We start from the raw sequence: 27494 nt of genomic DNA, 5'->3' as shown, positions 1-27494 counted from the left end.
TCAAACTTTTTCCCAAAAAATTAAATTTTTAAAAATTAATTCCTTATAAAATAATAAAAAAATCTAGAAACCAATGTATTCTAGAAATCCTTGTCTACAGAAACTTCCCCTACACGAATATGCATATCAATAAAAAGAAACTATAGAAGAACTATACATAATCCATACAAACCAATAAGAAATAAAAAACAAAAAGAAACAAAAAGAACCAATTCACAATTTTTAAATCAAGTTCATTAAACTTTTAATATTTTCTTTCATCAAATTTAAGTTTTATTTAACTTCTTAAAGGAATTTTTGAGAAATTTCTGGGAATTTTTAGAGGTTTTTTAAGGACTTCATTTCAAAAAAATTTTGGAAAATTTTACTTTAAAACTTTAATAATAAAACATTTCAGTTTTTCTTAATTTTTTGCAATTTTCACACAAAATATCTTTCACTTAATTTTTTAACAATTTTCAAAATTTTTCAACAGAACACACATTTCAAATTACAAACAGTTTACTTTTTTTTTTTTTTTTCCCCCCACATACCACTTCACTTTAATTTCCTTCAAGCAAACATACATCTCTTGATTGGCTCAGTTACTTAACTCCCTAAATAATTGATATTACTACCTTTAGGATTTTTAATTTAATTTAATTTAATTAATATTAATATTTACAAAAAATTTTTTACTATAACAAAGATAGCAGCTTGACACTCAACTTTACCTACATAAGCGCCATCTATATAATTTGAAGAACACACTTCTCTTTCACAAAACTTTTGCAGACCCCAACACTCATATAGTAGGTAAGTTAGAATTAAAACTTACCATTTACTTGCTTTAAGTATTTTTTTTTTTTTTTAATTTTTTATGTGGTGTTTAGGTGTTTTCTTGATATGAAATTATATTTTTGGATATATATTTATTTATTTTAAAAATTGTGAATTGGTTCTTTTTGTTTTTTATTTCTTATTGATTTGTATGGATTATGTACAGTTCTTTTATAGTTTCTTTTTATTGATATGCATATTCGTGTAGGGGAATACATTGAATACATTGGTTTCTAGATTTTTTTTTATTATTTTATAAGGAATTAATTTTTAAAAATTTAATTTTTTGGGAAAAAGTTTAATTCTTGACTTGACTTGCTTGTTTCTTGGGAGACTTAATTTGTATTTTCCTTTTTGAACTTTAATTCTTAGGTGTTAATACTTAAATGTTGAATTCTAGGGGTGCCACTTTGTTGGAATTACTTTTGGTTTTGACTTTTACCCTTGCCTGCATGAATGACGAAACACGAATTGAATGATTGGAGAGTTAGGTTTGGAGGCAACTTCCCCTTGATAAGTCTGTCTCCTGCCTACTCTACGATCATTCATTCACATATGCATTTTTAAAAAAAAATTGTTTAATTTAATTTTAATTTATTAAATTCGTAGATTTATTTTCATGGATAGATTTTGCACTTGATTTGCTTATGCTTCTGAATTTAAATGATATTGTAGATTAGTTCGAGAATTAAATCTTTTACATGTTTGCATATTTTTAAATTATTTTAAATTATTTTGGCTTTTTTCCTTTTTTTAGAATTTAAATTTGCTTTTTTACTTTTATACGTATTTGTTAAGAATTTAAATTTGTTTAAATTTAAATTTCATTCCTTGAAGCAATGGCACAACGAATATTTAATTAAATATGTATTTAAATTTAATTTTTTTAATTAAACTCAATTTATTCTTATGAAATAATTACTATTATATATATACTAAATACAAGGTAAGAAGCAATTCAAAATCTAATCCAGTTCGCAAGCTGAAAGCAGCAACAAATGGTGACAATAATGCAAAATAAATTTAAATAAATTAAAAGTATGTTCAAAATATATCCCATGTTCAATTAGGAACAAACCATATGCCCTCCCTCTTAAAAACAGAGTTGTTGCTAATTTATAGTTACAAAAATCGATAACTAAATCTTCGATTATTTGAAGCACTTAATATTTAATTTGGAAGTATTTCCAAAGTTGAATTAAAATTTTATTACTAAAAGTGTTAAACAGTTTTAAAATATTTTTTAGCAAAACGGGCAGAATTTAATATTTTGTCTATGTACAAAAGCGTTGAATGTCAATAAATATTTTAATTTTTTTGCTTTCTCCTTTTCCTCTTTTTTTTTATTCTTAAACTGGCTACATGCTTGAAAAGGCCTGTCTTTTAAACTGGGAACTAAACCCAAAATTGAAATTTTAATGTTATTGAAGTCACAAGGTGCTCCAGTTTGGCCAAATTTATTAAATTTCATAGGATGGTAATGAAATTTTTTAATGTGTGATCTGCAATCATTCTAAGACTGAGAACGTTCTCAGTCTGACCTATGTATATTAAATTACACGTATTTTGAGTGGTCAATACAGTTGAAATGTGTTGCTAATTGATCAATGCATGTGGCATTAAAACTACAAGTTTCAAGAATTCCATTTTAGACATACCGAAACACAGGAATTAATTTCTCTTATTACATTTTCTTTCAGTGAAACCCATTTCATTTTCCAAAATAACAGTATTTAGTTGTATATTTCTCCCCTTTTCATGTTTCCTCCCTAGTTTTTTCAGCATATGATTCAGAAACATATAATTGATGATAATGTAAAATGTAAGCACAAATAAGAAATTATGCCGTCCACGTAAAAAGAATATAATTGACATTTGTAAGTTCTTTGAAATATATAATATAATGACATTAGTGTGTCTTTATATGTGCTTTTTAATGTGTTATCATTTAAGCCATCTCCTTAGAAATAATATTCACATCGGATTTTCCCCTACCAGTTTACAAGTAATAAAATTTATAGGAAAAGGGAAGAAAACAGGTTAATATGGTAATTATTGTCACTGAATTTCTGAAGGATTAGCTATGAACAATCCCCTCTGCCCAGTATTTGCTGACATTCACATGCACTCACTATTTTAAATCAAATTATTTGAAAGTCTATTTTTTCTACTCTGGAACTTGCTACACAGATGACACATTTATGCTTTTTGAGTGTAATAAAGAAATTCATCCCATACTTCATCTATTATGAATTTGATTGATCCAACCCTCCAGTTCGCTTTGAAATTGAAAGTTCTTTTCCTTGAAATTCGTATTATTCACAATGAACTAGATTTCAGTACGACCATTTGCTGTTCACCTTTTTCTGTTTGTTTGCCTCTCCATGCTAAGTCATGTCATCTTGCTAGGCAAAAAATTGGCTTCGTTACTCTTATGTACATTGTGATTTCAAAGTTTATTCTCTAGAATCTTTGCTTTCTCAAGAACTCTATTATATGAAATACATTGCTACTGATAGAGGATTTTCTCCCACAGTAATTGAAAATGCCTTTAAAAAAATTTCCCCTTACCATCAAACACGACATTCTACTGTAAATAATATTAACAGCCTCATCATCATTCCATTTCATCCTTCTACCAATTACAGAAGTTCTACAGAAGATAGCAAACTTTGTGGGCGACTTCAAATATAATGGCCAAAGTAAAACAGCATTAAAATTTTGCATCAAGGAGAACGAATCTTATGTTCAAAAAGGAGAAATAAACAAATATTTGATACCTAATGATAGCTAGAAACTTAACAACACTTTTGACTTTGTTTCTGCAAAATTAAACATTTCAGCTGCAACTAGGTTTCCTTGAAGCTTTTTGTATTCCTGATAACAAATATCGCAATATGATAAATATTTATCTTCTTCAGTAAAATTTATCTTTAGTTAATGACAGTAATTCTAATCTAGTCCTTCCAAATAGTTTTAAAATTCGCACATCTCAGTTTTTCATGTTTCATTAATATTTTTCTCGATAGATGGTGCTAGTTTCATGTTAATTTTGCTACACCCCTAACTTTTAATATTGATCAGCTTAATAAAAATAACTTTGATATAAATCAGCTTTGATAAAAATATTTGATAAAAAATAATACCTCCCTGGAGAAGAGGGAGCCTCATTATACTCAGAAGTTGACAGAATTTTATTCAAAATCCATGCCAAACATTAAAAAAAAAAAAAAAAATACTTAATGTAAATAGAAAGATTAAATTAAATGTTTCAACTTTTCCAGTGTTCTCAAATCTGTTTTGCTTTATTTCTTAAAACTTAGATAACTGTATAAATTGCATTTCTTTCCTTGTTTCACTTGCTTATGTTTATTCCACCAAACAAGCTGTTATACAATTATTTTGGCAGATTACATATTTATCAAGCTTTAAAATTATACTAAACATTCAAACAGAAAAACATAACTTACTCTGCTCTTTCAGTGATAGTCCCTAGCTTGACCAAGAGACGAAATAATCGCCCATTTTCCACCTCCTAAGAGAACTTTCATTAAATCTCACAAATTAATATGTACAGAAAATTTTTCTGCAAGAAAATTTTTTTAGCTCTTCTCACTGTGAAAGATGTTTTGAAAAAGCAAACATTTAAGATAACTGAATTCAAACTCAGCAAATCAATTAACTAATATGTTTAGTGAAATTACATTACACAAATTTTTCACAAATCTTACTTTCGATAGTTCATTTTCAATAACATCACTCCTCATCTGTGCAGCATCCAACTGAGTATAAAAACGAGCGCCAATCATAGGCATTATGTCATTTATGCTGCGTGGCCTTGTTTGATTATGCAACAAATATCTGAAATCAAAAGTTAATTTGCTTCATGAATAAATTTATGATCAGAAAAATAATTAAAATTTCACAGAAATAAAACAGTACACACTTGGTAAAGAAGTGTTATCAAGAATTTTATGTATTGAATCTTTTAATTCATAATTATGTTAATACAAACAGATATATCAACTCAAATTAAGTTCTAGGAAACATAACATTTATTATCATAACTCTGCAACCTTAAAAAACTGTGTGCTTTATTTAAAGAAAAAAAAAAAAAAAAATCAAGGCATGCCTCAAAAGATTATTTTCTTTGAAAACAACACTCATCAAAATTTAACATGGTAATACAACTGCAACATGGCTGGTAAAGTATCAAAATAACTTGCTGGAACACTAAAAAAGTTTTAAATATTAAAATATGAGAAATATTCCTAACTTTTTTACTTCCTTGTACGAAGTAAAAAGGAAGTATTGTAATCGCGAAAAGTTTCAATCGGCATATTTCAACAAAAATATCCATTTTGAACGCTATCCTATGCAATTTAACAATGTTTTTGCACAACATCTGTACGTAAGGACAGAATAAAAGACTCTTTTCCTCCAAAAAAATTATAAAACTGCTTTAAAATGAATTTTTCATGGTGTCTGTACATACGTATCTCGCATAACTCAAAAACGAGTAGTCTCAGAACGTTGAAATTTTGTATATAGGATTGCTATAACATGTAGATGTGCACCTCGTATTTTGGTTGCAATCAGCCACACCACTCTCTGTTACCCGGCTCAGTCTTCTCAGTTTCCTTACTCTTATATGTTTGTAAATTGTGCATTTTTTGCTTTAAAAATGATTGAATTATGTTGCTCTTATCTTCCAGTTAAAGTTTGCATGCCTTTAGTAAATCTGTATGCACAAGTGCCGCTAAGCCTAATAATTTTTTTTGATGGCGGCCATTGCTTGTTTACATTTGAAATAGCAGGATGCAAGAATATTTGTAGAATTATCAACAGTTTAAAAGCTGTTAAAGCGCGGTTAAGCCTAATTTTTAAATAACACAGCGTTTACATTTGACAGTTAACATTACATTTGACGTTAACATTGTTTACATTTGAAACAGCAGAATAGTAGATTTGTTGCCAATCTAGAGAGATTAAGCTTCGCAACAACAAAGATAACACCTTCATTTATTATTGCGAATTAAATCCTGCTTAATCCTTTCAGTAATTTTTTGAGAAAATAAGTGTTTAAGATTTACTTCAAAATTTTTAAAATAGATATTTTGAGTTTTTATGTATTTTTACCTTGTCGCGAAGTGGGAACTGAATTAATTGAATGAGAAATACTGAATCACCTGTGAAAAACTGTTTCTTTTCTGTTTTGTTTGCTTAATTTCTTTTATACATTGCTTTAGATTTATTATAGTATTTGAATAGAACATGTGGCAACGATTAGATAATTTTTCAAATGATATAAATTTTGGACATTCTGAGTTATAATATGAACGAAATATAACACTGTTAAGTGAACCTAGCGCCAGAGTGTTGATATGGTAAATAAATATAGTGAATTTTAAAGAGTGCATCTATTCTATTGTGGTTTATGCACTATCAACGAAGTAGATTTAATTCAATCCAATAAGTTTAAATGAAATGCAAGAAAAAATGTGCATAATTTAATATCCCGTACAAGGAAGTCATGTGGTGTACACAACAGATTTTTTTTATTTCATGGTTAAGAGAAAGAAATATTTACTATACACAATTTTTTTTTTCCTTTTTTTAATAGTCTGAATAAAATACAATTAAATTTTTATCTTTCTAAAGCATTTATATAATTGAAACAAATTATAAAATTGAAACAAGAATATCACTTTAGAAAAAGCAAAACCATAAAACAATAATTAGTAAAAATTCACTCAAAATTTACTTACAAGATTAAATTTCTCAGATCAGCTGAGTAATTTCTAGACACTAATTCAAGAGAGCTAGTTAAATTATTCCTCTTCACAGCATTCAAAGTGTTGCAAGCCAAAGCCAGAACTATTTTTCCAAAAGCCATGAGATCTTCTTGCTAATTAGGAAAGTAATCAACCAGATGAGAATGTTTTAAAAAAATGGATATGTATATATAATTATTAAAATTGTAAAAATATACCTGAAAATGTGCAGTTACTTGTTTTGGATTATGCTGATTAGGATCATATGTTAAGACATCAAATATTCCACAGCAATTTAATCGCAATCTAAAATAATTTAAGGTAATACATTCACAATTTCATTCAGATTTTTTAATTTTTTTACACAGTGATTTCTCTCAATAATAAGAAAAATATTAATTATGGCATAGAATACAAATTAAAATACAAAATAATAAATAAGTGAAATACACTGTCAATAAGTCATTGAATATCATACCAAGAATAAAATAAATATACATTTTTTATTCAAATTGCATCAAAAGAAAACACAAAAATTACAAGACAATTACCTTGATTTTCCAGTAACAAGGATTTTTGATGGATCAAATGCTCGACAGGCAAGACCTGCTGCATGTATGCTCCTAAGTACAGAACTAAGTTGAACGATGTATCCCCATATCAAACTTTCCGGAAGCAAACCAGCATGCTGACGTAAATTATTCATACCTAAGTGAAATTAGCTTTTTAGTTACCCTGCAGGAATAAAGAATCTTCGAAATAATGAACTGAAGCAAAAAGCAATACATAATTTAATCATTAACTTTTGAATTTTTTAATCAGGAGGGGGGGGTAAGTGCAAAAGTTCTACCCGTTTTTGGATATGCAAATTTGCAATGGAATTGACATCACACATGACACTGTAATGACAAAAATCGTCGGTCAATCAAACGTGCGGATCCTTCACATATAAATGCATCGTATCTCACATAGTTAATCATCCGCCCCCCCCAAAAAAAACCTGAAGATGTAACATGGAAAGCGAGAAGGTGCATGTAAGACACCGTTTGTTATACGAGTTGTATATAAAGAATATGGCAGCTTCAGCATGTAGCAATGTTTGTCAAGTTTATGGGGAGGATGCAACAGATGAAAGCACATGCTGATGGTTTAGTAAATTTAGGGAAGGAGACAGAAGCTGCCAAGATCAGGCTAGGAGAGAACGGCCATCCCACATTGGAGAAGATGATATTGAGCAAGCCATAAGGAACAACCTGAAACATACCATGCAAGAATTAGTGGAGACCTTCAATATACACCAGACAACGGTCGAGAGATGGCTGGTTAAGTTGGGTTCCACATATATTTATTTAGGAGAACATATATTTATATAGTATATTTATTTAGTATTTAGGAGAACTATGTCAACAATCTATTAAAAGTTCTATGGCTAAATCTCTCCAAATGGCTTAAATTGTTTTGTTGGAAGACAGCAATAATAAGAAATATGCAATTTGGAACATGGGGCCTGTGATAAAATTGATACCTGGTCATGATGCACAAATAAGACTGTACAAACTTAAGCTGGATAATCAAGTCAAAAGGATACAACAGAAACTATTCCTCTGACTACCAGTAGTGGTAGAACTATGAAACTAGTAATATGTCTAGTAATAAACTAACAATATGTGAAATGTAATGTTTTTATTTGAATATTTTACAATTTGATGTTTTATTTTTCTAAGTTTAGTGTAACCTTTCAGCATAATGGAAATGTGAGTACGATATGGTGCCATTTCAGGTAATTTGTATTTGAATTTTATTACAGTATTTTGGTAAACACAATTTTACATTTCACAGACACATTACTAGGTTCACAGTTCTATTACTACTGGTAGTCAGAGAAATAGTTTCTATTATATCTTTTTGGACTGGATTATTCACAGCTCTAGTTTGTACAGTCTTTGTATTGGTCTCAGAAATTCAAAAGTATCTTTTTTTATAAGAGCCAGTCTTATTTGTCCATCACGACCAGGTATCAGTGTTCTCTAGTATTTGTCTGAAGTATTTTACTCTGTACTATGCATGTATTATATTTAACAGATGTGTGAATTTATCTCTCCGTAAATCCAGGTGGGAAGAATATGTCAGAAATAGGTTTCTAGTTTGTTCAACAGATAGCAATACTTGCCAACCTGTTTTTGTAATTATATCATGTCACTGTGCATGTACTGCCTGTGAGAAATGGATATCTGTTTTTAGTTTTATATTTTTGTAAAAATGATATTCTTTATTCTGTAACATGATGCACAGGGTATGTGCAAGGATCTAAATCTAATTTTGAATACACCATGGAAGTGATCACTAAAGCAAGGTATGTGCAAGGATCTAAATCTAATGTTGAATACATTGTGGAAGTGATCACCACAGCAGATAGTGATACTCAGCTACTCAAAAAATCACTACTAGAGAGAAATTTCAATATTTGCCATAAAATCACTGCTAACACAGACTAAAATATTATTTTAAAAATAATCCATGCTATTTATCAAAAAAACTAAATTTGGTTACATTACAAAATAAAATTAAAATTTCATTTCACCACTTTTAGCAGGTAGGCAGGATGCTGTAAGATTATCATCAGGACAATAGCCTGGTAAGTAACCATTCAACATAGGTGTCGCAGGTTGGTTGAAGTAGAGATTCATTAAAGTGTCAGCTCCAGGGTGATAATCATGCACAAAAACCATAGCTGTCAAGATAAACATATGAAAATTACAGTCAGCTTATAAGAATGCAAATTTTTTGCATACATTCATCATATTCATATACACTTAATCATACAAGTCCAATAATCTGGCATTCAATTGTCAGAACAGCAGTTAGTCCAACATTTTCATACACACTCCTGATATAAGATGGCACAACTAATATTACAATTAGCAATATTTGGAAAGGCTTAGTTTTTGTCTTTTTTGCCATTTTCAGTTAGTCATTAGCTTAAAACCTTAAATTTATACATCATTTGTTTTTTTTACCTTCATTTATTTATAAAATTTTCAAAACTTGATAAAATGTTGATAGAGAAACATAGTATTTTAACAATTTAACAAAAGTTGGATATTATTAGTTAAACTAGAAAAAAAGGCTGAAGTTTTAAGTATTTTACTGGGAACTCTCAATATAATATCAAAAAGCAGAATGAAAATTAAAAAATTTCTCAGTGTGCTATTTCTAAAAGTAAAGATATTATGTATATGCTTGACTGGATATGAAGTTGCATATGTCTCAATGCAAACAGATCTAAATATAAGCCTACAACAGGATTTAAGAAAAAGTTCATTCCTTTAAAAATGTATTTATCAATATAAAATTGTTTGTTTTCAGAAGAATGATTTCCTAATTTTAAAATAATGTATGGCACCCATAAATTAAGACCTTTAGAATTAATAGATGAACTTTCTTTCTTTCTCACAATACATTCAACAATAAAAATTGGAAGCATCTTACTTTTTTAGTCCAATAACCTGGTATAAATGACAATCTGGCACTTCTTAAGTTCCAAATATGCCAGATTACAAGATAATTGTATATTAATAGTCTTAGAACATAAAACGCAAGAAATTATAGCAATAATTTTAATTCAAACAGTAGTTTGACAACTGCCACATGAGCCAGAATTTTATACATTCTAAAGGTATCCAAGACCTAATAATGAACATATATATTCATAATAAAATTTCTTTCTCTAGAATATGATAGTTTATAGACAATTTTAGAGATGAATTTTAATACTCTATTTTTAATAACAAAACACCCACGACAAATTTTCAAATCTTAATTATAAGTTAAAGGGAGAATTAATCAGTTACATATCAGCATTCACAAAGGGAGGACTATATGGTTTACTTTAAAAGTCATAATTATCAGTTCATAAATTAATATTTGATAAAGAATGTTCAGATGCATATATATAAGATAGCATATTGCAAATCAAGAAATTACAAAAACAGCTTAAGGTTTGCTGGGTATGAAAATTTCTTAAAAGTAAAAATACAATTAAAGAAAAATGGGTACTTTTGTTAAAGCCATATCACACATTTTTAGCTTTATACTGCCACATTTTGGTTTATTTATTTCTCCATCTTTCTGCTTGAAATGATATGAAACAAAACAACTTAGACAGCAACAAGGAAACATTTTCTAATTTCATGAAAAATTTCTCTTAAAACCCATTTGCAGAGGAAAAATACACCCACTTTCTTTTTGTGAAAAAGGTTTCAGTTTCTGAAATTTTGTTGTATCCATTAATTTTATATTAGACATGCCAGCAAGAAAATAGTACATATCTCCCTCATGTAATTATTCTAATCAGCTGTTGGGCTGTGATTCATTTGAAGCAAGCACGTTAAACAGATGTTAACACCTTATACTATATGCAAAGAATCATATAAAAAATAAAGAAAACATTTTCCAATGAATCTTTTTTTCCTGGCATGAATGAAGGCTGCATAGTCTTATAGCTGGAATTGCAATTCAGTTTTATGAGGGTTATTTAAACACAGTCTTTGTCAAAAAAACTCTTTCTTAAAGAAACAGAATAGCTCCTTCTTCATCTTTTGACTAATACCAAGTCGTAAAATCCATTGCAGTTATATAAAAAAAAAAAAAAAAAAAAAAAAAAAAAAAAAAAAAAAAAAAACTGCCCTTAGATGTAAAACATTAGTTGCACAATGGTCATAAAGGCAACTACCACCACGAAAGAAGCAAAGAAGCAAGACTAAACTAGTAACACTTGTCCGCCCCCCCTCAAAGAAATATGCCATAATATTTTTTAAAAAAATCAAGTGGAAAAGTCGCACATAATACATACAGAGGTAGTTTATCAAATTCTTAAGGAAGGTGAAGCTATGTTAAAATGCAAATAAGTATGTTTACATAAAATTAAACCTCAGTAAAATTATTTTGGTCAATGATTAATCCTAAATGCTATAAAACTAGCAATCGAGTAATCAAGTCTTGTGGAAAATTAGGTAATTAATTTTTTTTATCTAAAAATTTATATAAAAATTTAAATTATAAAATTATTATTCAAAATATGAGAATTTAAGCAAAATTTAGCATGATTAAGCATTGGGCAAACTTTTTTTCTAGCCGAGTTTCTAAAACTGATCTTTAAATATTACACTTATCAATCAACAAATCTAAAATGACTACATAAATAAGATGCAAAATTTAATTCATTTTTGCAAATTACAGTATTGAAGGTTAGAATGAATACATACAAAAAAACTTACAATTATCTCCAAATGCTTTAGTTGTAAAAACCTCTCTCAAATGTACTAGATTTGAATGTTGAAGTTTTTTCCAAGTTTCAATCACAGATACACATTTAGCATTTGATAGTCTAAAACCTATAACAATACCAAAGATATGGACATCAAGCAACAGTTAAAAATGCAAGCAGGTCTGTAGACACAATAATAAGCTTAAACAGACATCTTATATGAGCAGTAATAAGTTCATGTAATTAAATATTTAAAAACAAATACTGCTCTGTACAAATAGTACAGATGAATATCAATTTCTAAATGAAATGTTTTAATATGATGCCAAAAAATCACTCAATTATGACAGATTTAGATAGTTGAGGCCCCTGCAGACACACTGCCAAACTTAATCCTTTTACAGACTCCTGAATTTTATTTAGTTATGTTAACAAGAAGAAGCTGATTTGCTACTTTAGCCCATAACATACACTGGTCTTAAATATTCAGTTCAGCAATTCTTAAAAATACTCTAATATTTTCACAGTAACTAACATTTAAGCATACAAGTAGACTGTATTATTTTCAATGAGTACTTGAGCGAGTATTTTATTTTAGTATTCAATGATCCTAGAGTACAGATTTTAAAATTGAAATAATATTGTATTCTTAGTTACACTATAAATTTCATTTTTACTTATGAAGAATCTCAAAATATCTTACAAAAGAGTCAAACATTTCAAAATTGTTATTGACGATTTTTACCCTCAATATAAATTAAAATTTACTGAAATTTAGGGGAAAAAATTTAGTGTAAAAAATTTCAACAGCTTTTCTATATTCAATAAATAACTTTTGCTCCCATTTGACTCATTATTCAGAAGACATTTGAGCAAAAAGGTAAATTTAAACAACAGGCCTATGCCCTAGCCAACAATATAGAAAAAATTTTGGAAGTAGCATATTAAGTGTCACCAGAAACTTTGGGATAACTTTGGCAATGACGGAACTTCAGACCACAATTTGGATACTGGTGACAATGTATCTTGGTATAATAAATGGTCTTCTCTCTATTTCAGTAACGAATATATCTGAAAAATAACTGTTACAGTCCTTCATTATATTACAACCTCCCCACAAAAAGTATTCACTAGAGCACACTATATCACCAAAACAGTTACACAGCAATTCATGACAAAGCCAAAATTTTTTATGTGAAAATTTGGGTATGCGTCAAGCAAACATTCATTTGAGTATATGCAGATTTCCACCTTCCAAATCTGATTGTCATTTTTCTCATTAGTGTTTGTTTTTGCTTTGAGTACATTTTTTAACAAACTGCAATGGAACTACAGAGTTTGGCTGATGAAAAAGAAAGCATTGCATTTTTTCCAAAAATATGATATTACATCAACTGTTGAATGATTAACCCTTTCTGGCACGCTACCTTTTAAAGTTTTGATTTAAAAAAAAAAAAAAAAAAAAAAAAAAGGTAAGCAGTCTAATTAGGCCTAGAGAAGCACACAAGTAAAATTTTGTGAATATAGCACTTATTGTTTAAGTCTGTGGATGTGCCTAAAGTGGGCACACTGATTGAACAGAACTTCGAAAAGAGTGGTGAAATGAGCATTGTTGTCAATGAATTGACCGATGAGATGCGGAGTAACAAAGAATACAGACTCTCAGTTGTCCTAGATTATCGGTGAGCCCGGTCTGGGCACACCTAAGGTTTGCCATTTGATTTTAGGCAAGATTTCAAGGTAAAAACTTAAAACTAATATAGAATAAGGAGATTAGCATGCAGCCAAAAAAATAGCATAGAAATTTCTTTTCGAACAATTCCTTTTATACCCTAAAAAAATATGGAAGATTTCTTTGAAAAATGAGGGTCTTAAAAAACTAAACATGGCTAAAATTTATGGACTGGCTTGTGTTGAGCTGCCATCTATCTACTATAAATAAAGAAGGTTCCTATAAATGGTAACCTATAAATGTTTGTTTGCATTATTAAACACTTCTTTTCAAGTCAGTTGTTTAATTTGCTTTTAATAATTCTTTTAATATTCTATGTTGGCTTATGTTATGACTTTTAATAATCTTGTTCAGTTACAAAGATCCCATGTTCAAATCTTGTTAATTCCCACTACATTGTCAATCGAATTTTTTTCTTCTCAGCGACCTCTCTGTCACTTTCTCTAATGGTAGCGATATTTTCTGGATTTAGAATGCTACTACAAATTTCACTGCTCCTTAGTTAATTGATTATTTAGGTACTGTCAATGAAATGAAATCTTCTGTTTTATCATCTTATATTATTATTATTATTAACATTTCTTCAGAAATTGCATTAATTGGAAAATTATACAGTCAAAAGTCTTTAATCCGGATGTCCATAATCCGGACCTCAAAGCTACAAACTTTCTGCGCATGTGCAAAGCATTTACGCATGCGCGTTTAATGTATAACGGACGGTATAAGCTAAGCTAAAATTATCTAATTATCTATTTCAGTTAATGTTGCAGATTGCATTATTCCTTAATCTTAGAATTGGATCCGGGTTATTATTTTTTGCAGACTGTTAGAGCAATTTTATAAAAGTAAGCTTGAACTTTCGATTACGTCAAAAAGAATTTTCGATTCTGGAGCTGCCAAAGGATCTACAAATCGAAAGCATGTTTCGATGTCCATCAAACAAAAAAGGAATTGCTGCAAAAAAATGGATAAAGGCATATCCTTTGTTTCTCTAACCATTACGAAATCTGTTTAACAATTTCACGCTGCTCTGCGGGGGGATGGAAACATCGCGGCGCGCAATGATCGAGAAGTTGATCTATCAGCACTATACTTATCTTCAGGGCAGATGTTTTTATTTTATTTGGCTTATAATTCCTTACTAAATGTAATAATTCATCTCGATGTACTCCGTCTTTGATATGATTTAAATCAAATTCCTCGTCATTATAAATATCATGAATACACATCAAATAGTTTTCTGATTGCAATTTTCTAATTTCGACTATGTGTAATGTATGCTTTACGCATGTGCATGTTGAAAGAAATGTTTAATAAAGTAAATAAATCAATATTAACCCTCTGGCTGCTTATCCCGCGATTTCCATGGGCAACTCAAATGTAGCAAAATCTGCTCATCCCGCGGGCATGTGTTTTTCTTCCTTTATTGATGAGCGCATCCTGTTTTTTTCCCATTTGACCACAGAAATAAATTATATACAGTATTAGACGTTTAGTTTACGTTTTGAACAACAAATATCGTTAGTTGTCCGCTAAATTGGGGCGTTTAAAGGCTCGTGGTATTACTGCTCAAACACAACACTTTGCCGCTTTTTTTCTTACAGAAATGGCTGCTCGAAAGCATTCAGCGATTATCTTGATTATTTAATTAAATTATTAATTAGATTAATAATTAGATTTATTGAATCTCGTGCTGAAATTTATTAAAAAAAATTTTTTTTGGTGATAACATTTAAAAATTGGTATTTCTGGCAACTTAGTTTCTCATCATAAAAATCTATATAAAAAATATTTTCTAGAAAGAAAAAATGCATTTTTCAATTCTCCAATACATATAGATTTAAAATTCGCAAAAAAAAAAAAAAAAAAAAAAAAAAAAAAAAAAAAAAAATTACACAATTTTTGAAGCGATTTCGGTCCACAAATTGAGCAGTCAGAGGGTTAAGCTTTTTTTATTTTTTGTAAATTTTGATACCTTCTAGATCATAATTGCTCTTTACTTCATAAATTACGGTTTTATATTTTTAATTTTATAATTTCTGCATGCCATCTTACCAGATTTAAATTTATGATCTATAATATGGAAAAACCGATAATCAGAAATCGCCGAAGTCCCGACGAGTACGGATTAAAGACTTTGACTGTATCTGAAAATCTTCAAATTTGTGGCTGTAATCACAAAGCTTAACTAGCATCTGTTATACACTATTGACAATATATCATGAGATTAGTGACTAAACATATGTCGTTCCACTAAATCTGTGTTGCTTCTGCAACACTCTGATGAAGTTAAGCCTGAATGGTATTAGTTTAATTATTTATTATATTTACAATTATTTTCTGTACATGTAAGGCTTATATAATTCTTGAATAAATAAATTCCCATAAGGCTTATCTAGGGCCAGTGCTAGCAGCCTCTGTAGCCAGTGCAGTCTCTGCAGGTCTGAAATTCTGCTGCCTAGTGTCTCCATAAATTGTAAATATTTTGCCATTTCTTCATTTTGCTCCTCAGCACCTTTCTAAATTCTAAAAATTTTGCCTTCCTTAAAGTCTGCTGCCTGGTGTAGCTGAACTGGCTTTAGTAATGGTCCTTGGGTTTAGTGAATAATAGATCAGTTATTCACAATTCAAATAACACTAAATATAATCTTTTGGCCTAGAGTATCATTTACAAAATCTATTTTTTGCTTATGAAAAGAAGTTTCTGTTAAATTTCTCCTCAACACTTCGCAACAGAGAGTTAGTTGAAGTCTGTAATCATCGCCAAGCATAATATCAACATAAATGATGTTTGGTATTTAATTACTACTAATAAAAAACTTTTTAAATATATTTAGATATCACTACAGGTGTGATTTCTCAAGCTGCAGTGGGTTGATAGTCCTGCCATGATGAAAGCAAAAAATAATAAATATTGATTAGGAATCAGTGCCAAAATGAAATTAAGAATTTTGAGACTCTCCGCATGTTTATTAGACCATTTTGGTTACTGGACGTACAGATTTTACACGCTATCTTATCACTCTTAGATTTGTAAATTTTTTTTTACTATAATTGACTTGATGCAGAAGTTAACTTGATTTCTATTTTTGACAAAGCAAAAATGCCTGGGATTAAATTTATTGGATAAGTTTTAATGGAGATGACATGCAAGCACATCATAAAATCCTCTTGCAAAGAACAAGTTTATAAATTAAATGCACGTGTCATATAAAGTAATTGATAGTATTTTTCCTCTCATTTCTAATTAATATTATACACAAATAATATTTCATTTTGTTCTTGCAAAATTTTCCTGAAATAACCATAAATATTTTATCAAAACTATGGAAGCAGAATAAATTAAATATGCAAAACAATGAATGCATGAACATGCTAATGAATATTTTATTTAAATGCATATTGTTACAAATAACAGTACATTTTGATTATCTGCACTCTTTCAAAATCTGGTAGAACTTCATTTTCTCGGTGCATTTGAGTAAAATATCGATTTCACACAATATGTGTATCACAAACTTGTACGAGTACATGTGGATCTATACACTCTAATATTTTAGCTGTTATTTCACCATAATTTTTATTATCATTCATAATCAAAGCATTATCTGCGAGCCATTAAAATATCCAAATAAGTTTTCCACTGATATATTAAGTTGCCAATGTGTTGGCTTGGCATAGATAATCAGAAAGCATCAAAATAACTTATAATACTTAAAAAATTTAAATGGAAATATGATTTAAAACACCTCATGTATAACTGTGATAGATTTATATTTTCTGTTGCTAATTAGTAGATCTTTTGTTTACAGTTATGGAAAATTTAACAAAATATCTTGTTAAGGCAAAAGTGATCTGGCAACCACGATGGGAGAAAACGACAACGTGGTTAGCTAGCGGCCATGATTAGTGTGCTTGATTGCGTGCTGAGAGGTGCACCTATGCGATGGCAAGAGTGTCCATCCATACAGAAGTTAAAAGAAATAAAGCTACAGTCCATTAAAGCTTAGTGTTTGTGTTTCATGAGTATGTTTATTCTCGAACATATTTTGTGGTCTGTGCAGCCCGGTAGGAAGATTAGTGCCTATGGATAAAGTGCTGGTTAAAAAGCTTAAAGGTGAAGTGTTAAATTGATAAAAAAGTGTGATATGTTACTTCGCATTCGACATAAAAATTAGTGTGTGTTTGGATTTACAAATTTCGGGTTCATTTGGATTACCTCAAACGGAGGTAAGTGAATTTGCTCATATGTTCGGTATTATTAATTAACGTTAATTATGGAAGCACTTTTAATTAAGAAAAGAATTTTAAAGTCAAATATAACGAAAGCGACATCAGACTTCGAAAAATATACTTGTGATGAATTTCAGTTACAACTTTTTGAAAATAAATGTGCAAAATTTAATAATGAGTGTTCAGATATGTTTGATAAATTATTTGTAATAGTTGATGAAAAAGAGTTTGACAAATATGTAACTGAACAACAATTTGTTCAAGACAGTATTGATACTTTGTGGGTTAAGGTTAAACGACAAATGTCAAAATTTAGTGCTAAAGATGCAAGTAATGTAAAGATTGAAAATACTAGTGCACAAGGTATGAAATTACCTAAATTAAACTTGCCGTCTTTTAGTGGAAATATTCAAGATTGGTTAAGCTTTCAGGATCTTTTCATTTCAAGCATTCATAATAATAATGTATTATCGGATTCCCAAAAGCTCTCGTATTTGAAGTTATCGCTTCATGGCGAAGCAGCTAGGATTATTCAATCAGTCACAGTTTGTGACAATAACTATAAAATTGCTTGGGATTTTTTAGAAGAGAGATACTCCAATAAACGTGATCAGGTTTTCGCTCAGATAAAGCATTTCATGTCAATTTCTCCCATACAAAATGAAAGCCCGTCTTCTATTTTGAAATTAGTAGACACAGTGAATGAAAGTGTAAGGTCTCTGGAAATATTAGACCAAAAAATAGAGGGATTCGCAGAAACATTTCTTGCATATATTTTGCTGCAAAAATTGGATGTTTCCACTCGTCTTTGGTGGGAAAGAGATTCAAAAACAAGTGAGTTACCTAAATTATCTGAGCTTATTACATTTCTAAAAAATCATGCTAGAACTTTGCAGTCGTCAAAGTCATCTAATGTGTTTAATGCAAAAAAGGGTCAACCTATTCAAAAGGTGACTGCCTTAGTGTCAAATGTTAAAGGTCAAGATTTTAAATGTATTTGTTGTAAAAGTATCAATTTTCACAAGTTGTATAAATGTAATTCTTTCTTGAAAATGACTGTAAGTGAACGTCTTGAATTTGTTAAGAAACATAAATTATGCTTTAATTGCTTGGGTTTTAATCCGACTCATACTGCAAAGAACTGTCGTTCAGAATTCAGCTGTTCAAAATGCATGAAAAAACACCATAGTTTACTGCATTTTCCCAATCAAGACATTTCGCATTCACCTGCTACTATAGCGAGTTGTGTGGGGAAGGAGGAAGCACCGGCTAATAATTCTGACCCTCCTTTAGTAGACAACTCGAATCTAAACCCTGACGCCAGATGTTTTGAAATGTTATCTAATTGCAACCAAATAAACAATTCGGAATTTAGTGGTTCGTCTGTAACTGCTTCACAAGTGATTTCGAAGGAGGTATTACTATCTACTGCTATTATTTATGTTAGAGATTCTTGCGGGAATTTTATTGCTTGTCGAGCTTTACTTGACTGCGGAAGTCAGTGTTCGTGTTTCACCTATGATTTGGCTAATAGGCTTGGAATAAAAGGGAGTAAAATTAACATATCAATTTCATGTTTAAATGGAAAAGCTCTATCGGTAAAATCCAAGCTTACTGCTGTGATATCAAACAAGCGTGATTACCACCGTGCTCTCAAATTCTTTGTTGTACCTAAAATTAATGATTTAGTACCAGTGAATTATTTTAAATTTTCATTTTCACAGCTTCCGAAAAAGATCAAACTAGCGGATCCTCATTTTAACAAGCCCCAGAAAATAGATGCCTTGTTAGGTGCAGAATGCTTTTATGAACTATTGAAGGCTGATCAAATTCATCCACGAAATTCTAATTTAACTCTTCAAAATTCCGTATTTGGATACATTACTACCGGTGTAAATGTTGGTTCAAATTCAGGCAATACGATTCAGTGCGGATTTATGAAAGTCGAAGAAGACTTAAATTCACTAATCAAGTCCTTTTGGGAAATTGAGGCTGTTACAGAATCTCTTAAAATAAAAAATAAAGAAGAAGTAGAATGTGAGGAGTATTTTAGAAAAACCCATCAGAGGGATATTGAGGGTAGATATGTAGTGACGCTACCATTAAGGCAAGATGTTCATTTAGGTGATTCTTCGCAATTAGCCACCCAACGGTTAAATAATTTGTGGAAGAGACTAGACAAAACCCCTGACATGTCTAGGATGTATTGTGAGTTCATGAGTGAATATGAAGCGTTAGGGCATATGCAAAAAATGCAGAGTGTGACGGAAACTCCTAAATACATAATGCCTCATCATGGTGTTTATAAGGCAGACAGCAGTACAACTAAGTTACGAGTGGTATTTGACGCATCGGCTCCTTCATCGTCTGGTTTTTCATTAAACGACTGTTTGATGAATGGAGGTGTAGTTCAAGATGACCTGTTTGCTATCTTGCTACGATTTAGAAAACACAAGGTGGCTTTCACTGCTGATATATGCAAGATGTATCGGCAGATTCGTATAGATCCTGAGCAACGAAAACTTCAATGCATACTTTGGAAAAATACGTTGAATGATGCATCTAAACTTTATCAATTACTTACGGTAACATATGGAACAAAATCAGCGTCTTTTTTAGCAACAAGAGTTTTGAGGCAGTTAGCCTTAGATGAAAAAGATAAGTATCCATTGGCTTCTAAAACGACACTCAATGATTTTTATGTTGATGACATTTTGTCTGGTGCAGAAGATGTCACCTCTGCTGTAGAATTGCAGCGGCAGTTAATAGACATGCTACAATCTGCGAAAATGGAATTGCACAAGTGCTCAAACGAAAAAATTCTTTTAGAACAAGTTCCATTCGAAAAACAAGAGTATCGTTTTGGAGAATCTTCACAAAGCACCGTAAAGACTCTGGGTTTAAGATGGAATCCAGAAGAAGACTCTTTTAGTTTTACTGTATCTAGTTCGTCAAAAATCTGTACAAAACGCACGGTTTTGGCTGATATTGCTAAACTGTTTGATCCTTTAGGTTTCCTAGGGCCTGTAATCATGCGTGCTAAGATATTCCTGCAAAGGCTGTGGCTTTTACATCTAGAGTGGGATGATCCACTTCCTTTCAAAGAGCGACAAGAATGGGAGACATTTCAAATGGCCCTACTAGAGCTGAAACAAATCAAAGTCCCTCGTTGCACTCTAATAGAAGCAATTAAAGAAATTGAGCTCCACTGTTTTGCTGATGCTTCAAAGTTTGGATATGGTGGAGTAATTTACTTACGCTGTGTCTCTAAAATTGGCGAAGTTAAAGTGACTTTACTTTGCAGCAAATCTCGAGTATCGCCTATCAAGGTAATAACCATTCCTCGTCTGGAGTTGTGTGCAGCAAAGCTGCTTTCCAAACTTGTGTGTAAGGTAATAACATCTTTGAGTTTATATGTTGGCAAAGTTATTCTGTACACAGATTCAACAATTGTGTTAGCCTGGATTGCTACATCTCCTCATCTTCTACTTCTAAAAGTGTTTGTGTCAAATAGAGTAGCTCGTATCCAAGAGCTAACTAAGGATTTCTGTTGGCAACATGTCAGAACAGCAGACAATCCAGCTGACCTAATTTCTCACGGTCTGAGACCGGAAATTATTGCTGACAACTCTTTGTGGTTTCAAGGACCAAATTTTCTGCATCAACAGGTCATTAATTATAGTGTTAATAATAACTTTGAAAATTCAAATGAGAACTATGTGCGCGAACTGAAACTTATTTCTAATGTAAATTTGACCGTAACTGTTAAAAATTCTCTTTTGGATTATGTTTTTAGTATTACTAATTGTTATGCTAAATTAATTAATGTTTTTGCTTATGTTTTAAAATTTATAAGAAATTGTAGATCCAAGGAAAAACAAGTAGGTCATCTGACAGTAGATGAGGTTTCGTTAAGCGAAAATAAATTACTTTCCTTAGTCCAATGTCAAAACTTTCCTGAAGAATTCAAGAACTTAAGTAAGAGAAGGGAAGTATGTAAAAATAGTCAGTTAAAATTTTTATGTCCCTTTTTAGATGAATCTCAAGTTATTAGAGTAGGTGGTAGACTGCAGGAAGCTAACTTACCCTTTAACACAAAGCACCCTGCTGTCCTGCCAAAAAATCATAAACTGACTCATTTAATTATGTTACACTACCATATTCGAAACTTTCATACTGGAGCACAAGCGCTCTTGCATAGTGTGAGACAAAAATTTTGGCCGATAAGTGGGCGTAATCTTGCTAGAAAGATAGTAAGAGAATGTGTTACGTGTGCCAAAGTAAAACCAGTATTGCTGGATCAAAAGATGGGAAATTTACCATTAGAGAGACTGAATCCATCCTTTCCCTTTAACCATACTGGTGTTGACTTTTGTGGTCCTTTTGGTATAAAGTATACAACTCAAAAGAAGAGCGTAGTGCATAAGATTTATGTTGCAATTTTTGTTTGCCTCTTGACTTGTGCAGTCCACATCGAGATCGTTTCAAATTTGTCTACAGAATCATTTATTGCTGCTTTGAAGCGATTTATTTCTAGAAGGGGTAAATGCGCAACCTTATTTAGCGATAACGCTCGAAATTTTGTTGGGGCTAGCAATGAATTGAAGCGACTCTACAATTTGTTGAAATACCCTGATGAATTTTTAACCAAATATCTGACATCTGAAAGAATTCATTGGAAGTTTATCCCTCCCAGGGCTCCTCACTTTGGAGGTATCTGGGAGGCAGGTGTTAAGTCGTTTAAGTTTTATCTTAAGCGTGCAGTTGGGAGATTGATTTTTAGATTTGAGGAGTTTCTTACAATTTCGAACCAGATTGAAGGAATTTTAAATTCACGTCCAATATCCCCTTTGTCAAATGACACCAATAATTTAGAAGCTCTTACACCCGCACACTTTCTAGTCGGGCGACCTTTAACATCAATAACAGAGCCTGATTTAACTGATTTTTCTGATAGTTCTTTAAAGCGCTGGCAGCGCACTACTAAAGTAACACAATATTTGTGGAAAAGATGGCAAAATGATTACATCAGTCATTTACAGCAACGATTTAAGTGGTATTTCTCTAAGGATAACGTTAAAAAGGGCACTATAGTTTTAGTAAAGGAAGACAACATTTACCCCTTTGCCCACTTCGACTTGGTTACTGGGTAAAATAGAAGAGGTAATTTATGGTAAGGATAAAAAGGTTAGAGTTTGTATTGTAAAAACCAAATCAGGTTTTTTAAAAAGACCAATAACTAAATTAGCTGTACTACCAGTAGATGTGACATAATTTCATGTATATTTCCTGAGTTCAAAAAATTGTTATATATATGCATTGTATTTTAATTTAGATGTTGTGCATTTCATGTTCTGTGGTTAATTATGTTTATTGCTTTTGTTCATGTGTATCAATTTAAATTTTGTGATATATGATTTGGACTATATGGTGATTTAAAACTGTTTAATTTTGGTCATTGTTAACTATGTAACAAATGCCCAGCCCGGGCAGTATGTTAAGGCAAAAGTGATCTGGCAACCACGATGGGAGAAAACGACAACGTGGTTAGCTAGCGGCCATGATTAGTGTGCTTGATTGCGTGCTGAGAGGTGCACCTATGCGATGACAAGAGTGTCCATCCAAACAGAAGTTAAAAGAAATAAAGCTACAGTCCATTAAAGCTTAGTGTTTGTGTTTCATGAGTATGTTTATTCTCGAACATTTAACAAAATATCTAATAAAATATCCCAACATGTGTGTAATATATAATCTCCTAAAATAATAATTTGCATTTTTGTATGAGAGAAAACTAAATGGTAAGAAACACATCTGAAATTACCATGGATTCTTCTCAAACAATAATAGATGCCTGTCTTAATATTGGCAGCTTTATATACAGATGTTACATATCCAAAAGTAGATGATTTAGCTGGACTTTCCCCAACAGGAGATTCAAGGGGACATAGTTTATGATATGCATCCACTTCAGATGGAAGATCTATTAAACAAAATTAAAACGAATGAAAATTATAATGTGCTGTTACCTTTACTTATTTAAAATAGACTTTAACATTAATATGCAAAACAGTTTTTCGTATAACAATAAATATACAATTTACTTTGAATAACTTACCTGAAAATTTTTTAGGTAATTTATTATATGAACATATTAAATATGTCATTTTACACCTTTTTTTCTTTTTAGCAGTTCATTACACAATAGTTTTTCCATTTCTAAATTTCACTTTTTCAAATTAAAAGCTTATTGTGTACTTCACATACGATTTTATATTAAAATTTAATTCTGTCACTGAAATCAGAATTCTGTTAAAAAGTAATATTTTCAAATATACATAGACAATAATATTATTAAATTATATCACATAATAATTTCCTAAAAACATATCAAAATAAAGGGGTAAATGCAATATAACAACATATTTTAAGCTTCTTAAATATATAATACATTATAAAATTTATAGCTATTGACTATCTAGGCAAAGATTTTCAATCTGAATGCAAAAATTTTTATATATGAAAGTAAAAATAAAGAAATCAAAGTAATTCATTGAAAACTATTATATATCTTTACGAAACTTTATTATTTAATTAGTAAAATGATAAGTCTGCAAAAGCATGAAAATCTATCTGCATTACATCAAAGCTGCAAGCATACAAGAGCTGCTTAAGGACAGCTGTTTAATGTTTAGTAATAAAATTAGGAATAGTTATATTGGATATTACTGGTTGGATATTACTTAAAAAATAAAAGGAGGCATGTTTTTTACATCAGTACATGTCAAAATAAAGAGATACTATCTTAATGGTTAAAAGCCAAGTACTGGATTCCATGAAGTGCAAAATCTAACTAACAATAAAATTTACATTCCCAAGTTTACCTAAGGTAGACAGACACACGGCTGCTATAGCTATGCAAGATCAATATTTGCAATTACTTGCACAAAGGAAAAAGGAAAGTAAATACTCAATTAAATCCATAGTTTTTATAATTCAGTCCAGATTCTACTTATGGAAAGAATCAGGCTTCTTTTGAAATAAAAATATCAAATATCGATTATTATCCACAATTCCATCAACAGGTCACAAACTGAAATCTTATCAGCAGTTTCAGATATAATTCAATTACACTTTAAATGAATACACAGAACTTATGCATAAGCCAGAAACACAATGATTAGAAGTATTAATCTTCTGACCAGCAAAGCCATATATTAATGACTTAATATATATTTTTATAATGGCCTTTAAGAAAGCATATACAGTCAAAAGTTGTTAATCCGGACGATTCCGGATTATCGATTTTTCCGGATTATAGATCATCAGTTTAAATCTGGTAAGATGGCATGCAGAAATTATAAAATTAAAAATATGAAACCGTAATTTATGAAATAAAGAGCAATTATGATCAAAAGGGTATCAAAATTTACAAAAAAAAAAAGCTTAATATTTATTTGTTTACTTTATTAAACATTTCTTTCAATGTAAGTTGTTTAAGTTGCTTCGTTTTATGTGATAATACTTTCTCTTTAATTCTATAAACAGACATAATTTCTTGCTCAGTTAATAAGTTCCGCTGTTCAAGTCCTATAATTGCTGTGGCAGGAATACCAACTAATTTGTCAATCGAAATTTTTTCGTTTTCAATAACCTCTGTGTCACTTTCTTCACTATCGGAAGCGAATTATAATGACGAGGAATTTGATTTAAATCATATCAAAGACGGAGTACATCGAGATGAATTACTACATTTAGTAAGGAATTATAAGCCAAATAAAATGAAAACGTCTGCTCTGAAAATAAGGATAGTGCCGACAGATCAACTTCCAATTCATTGCGCGCCGCGGCGTTCCCCACTCCCCCGCAGCAGAGCAGCGTGAAATTGATAAACAGATTTCGGAATGGTTAGAGAAACAAAGGATATGCCTTTATCCATTTTTTGCAGCAATTGTATTTTTTGTTTGATGGACATCAAAACATACTTTCGCTTTGTAGATCCTTTGGGAGCTCCAGCATCGGAAATTCTATTTGACATAATCGAAAGTTCAAGCTTACTTTTATAAAATTGCTCTAACAGTCTGTAAGCCGGATCCAATTTGAAGATTAAGGAACAACGCAATCTGCAACATTAACTGAAATAGATAATTAGATAATTTTAGCTTATAACAACCGTTTTACATTAAACGCGCATGCGTAAACGTATTATGCGCATGCGCACACGCATATGCGCAGCCGTAAAGGTCTTACGTGCACACGCCAATGTGACGCATGCGCAGAAAGTTTGTAGCTTTGTGGTCCGGATTATGGGTGTCCGTATTAACGACTTTTGACTGTATATGTCTACATCTAGAAATGTGTTAATAAATTAAAGAAATATATTAAAAGTACATAAGTTCAGATTTAAAGTACCAGGGATATTTTGGAATTAAAATCAAGAAAATCCTTCTTTCCCATGTCAGTTTTGGGAAATTTGTACTTTCTTAGTGAATTCCTCTGCTAGTCAGAGAGTTAAAGCAACATCTCAGATCCTGACATGGGCACTAGAAGTGAAACTTCATGTTATTAAGACAACAATAAACCATCTGCAATCCAACTAGTCCAATAATAATTTCAAAGAGAAGACCGTTGTGTACGTACAAATGCCAGTTTACGATTCATAGCTAAATCAAATTATTTAAGGCCTTGAAATAACTTTTACCCCTGAAACCAGAGAAGAGTTATTAACTGCTTTAACTCTCACTCCATCCCTTTCCTCTGTCAGATAACACATCTTGCTTCAAGTTGTAATATATAATACTAATTAGCATATCCTTCTCTTACCTTACTTCCTAATTACACTCAAAAGAGATACAATGTCTCACTTTGATAATATGCACATTAATTAGGAAATTATCATGGAGTCCAAGTGGAACAAAATGGCTCCTTTAATGACAAGTTTGCTAAGGTATATTACTATTATTACTTATTAGGAGCGCCCACAATAAAATGGCCACCACTTGTGGCCTTACGAGTGGCAAATGTTGAAAAGGCAAGTGTCCGCTATTGGATTGATAAAAAAGAGAAAGAGGGGGATATGTCTTTCAGTTTAGTGTAAAGTGACCAAATACTTCTGTTAACTCTATAGTTCAGTTCTCGGTGATGAACACGTAGTTTTAATATGATTAGGATATAATATTTGGTTTGACTCTAACATCTTCTCAATAATTGTTCATAACATATCATCTAAGGATTTTGTAAACATATAAAATTTTGATCATTTAAAAAAAAAAAAAAAAAAAAAAAAAAAAAAAAAAACGTAATTTGCTGTCCAACTAAGCTTTGAAAAGCCAACAATTACTTCCTTTATATATGGAATTCATTATAAGTGCTTTTGACTTGAAGAAGGAAAATGGGAACAACATATAAGTTATTTAACGAAATATGGCAAAACATTCAAGTACCATCAGGAACAACTGCGAAATGATTTCCAAATTCAAGAAGATATATTAAAAAATACAGTTCAAAATTCAGGGAAAAGATTATTTTTAAAGCATTCAAAACATATATATATGTATCATAAACAATCTGCAAAATTCTACATTTTGAAGTTTTCAGACTTTTTATTTCAATTCTATTATCAACAAGGGCATCTTAAGATCCTCGTCAGCTTCAGGGCTGCTTGCTGACTTTT

General features: G+C 30.7%; 1 protein-coding gene across 14 annotated transcripts in view; it reads right to left on the bottom strand.

Annotated features, from left to right (window-relative positions):
• PAN3 (Poly(A) specific ribonuclease subunit PAN3) overlaps window positions 1-27494 on the bottom strand; it is a 63992-nt gene that overhangs the window by 16230 nt on the left and 20268 nt on the right. For all 14 annotated transcript variants that reach the window (XM_035369664.2, XM_035369663.2, XM_035369669.2 and 11 more), the window contains 8 exons: window positions 23646-23804; window positions 11870-11986; window positions 9175-9324; window positions 7145-7301; window positions 6812-6899; window positions 6588-6727; window positions 4551-4680; window positions 4290-4354 (listed from right to left, as the gene is read on the bottom strand). In XM_035369664.2, the coding sequence (XP_035225555.1) occupies window positions 4290-4354; window positions 4551-4680; window positions 6588-6727; window positions 6812-6899; window positions 7145-7301; window positions 9175-9324; window positions 11870-11986; window positions 23646-23804 (1006 nt within the window). The remainder of the gene's footprint in view (window positions 1-4289; window positions 4355-4550; window positions 4681-6587; window positions 6728-6811; window positions 6900-7144; window positions 7302-9174; window positions 9325-11869; window positions 11987-23645; window positions 23805-27494) is intronic.

Source organism: Stegodyphus dumicola, chromosome 1, assembly GCF_044657685.1.
Source record: "Stegodyphus dumicola isolate Sdum_Otavi_A_Nest chromosome 1, ASM4465768v1".
Lineage (NCBI taxonomy): Eukaryota > Metazoa > Arthropoda > Arachnida > Araneae > Eresidae > Stegodyphus > Stegodyphus dumicola.
Note: the sequence above shows the minus strand (reverse complement) of the source record. Positions and strands in the feature narration are given on the sequence as shown.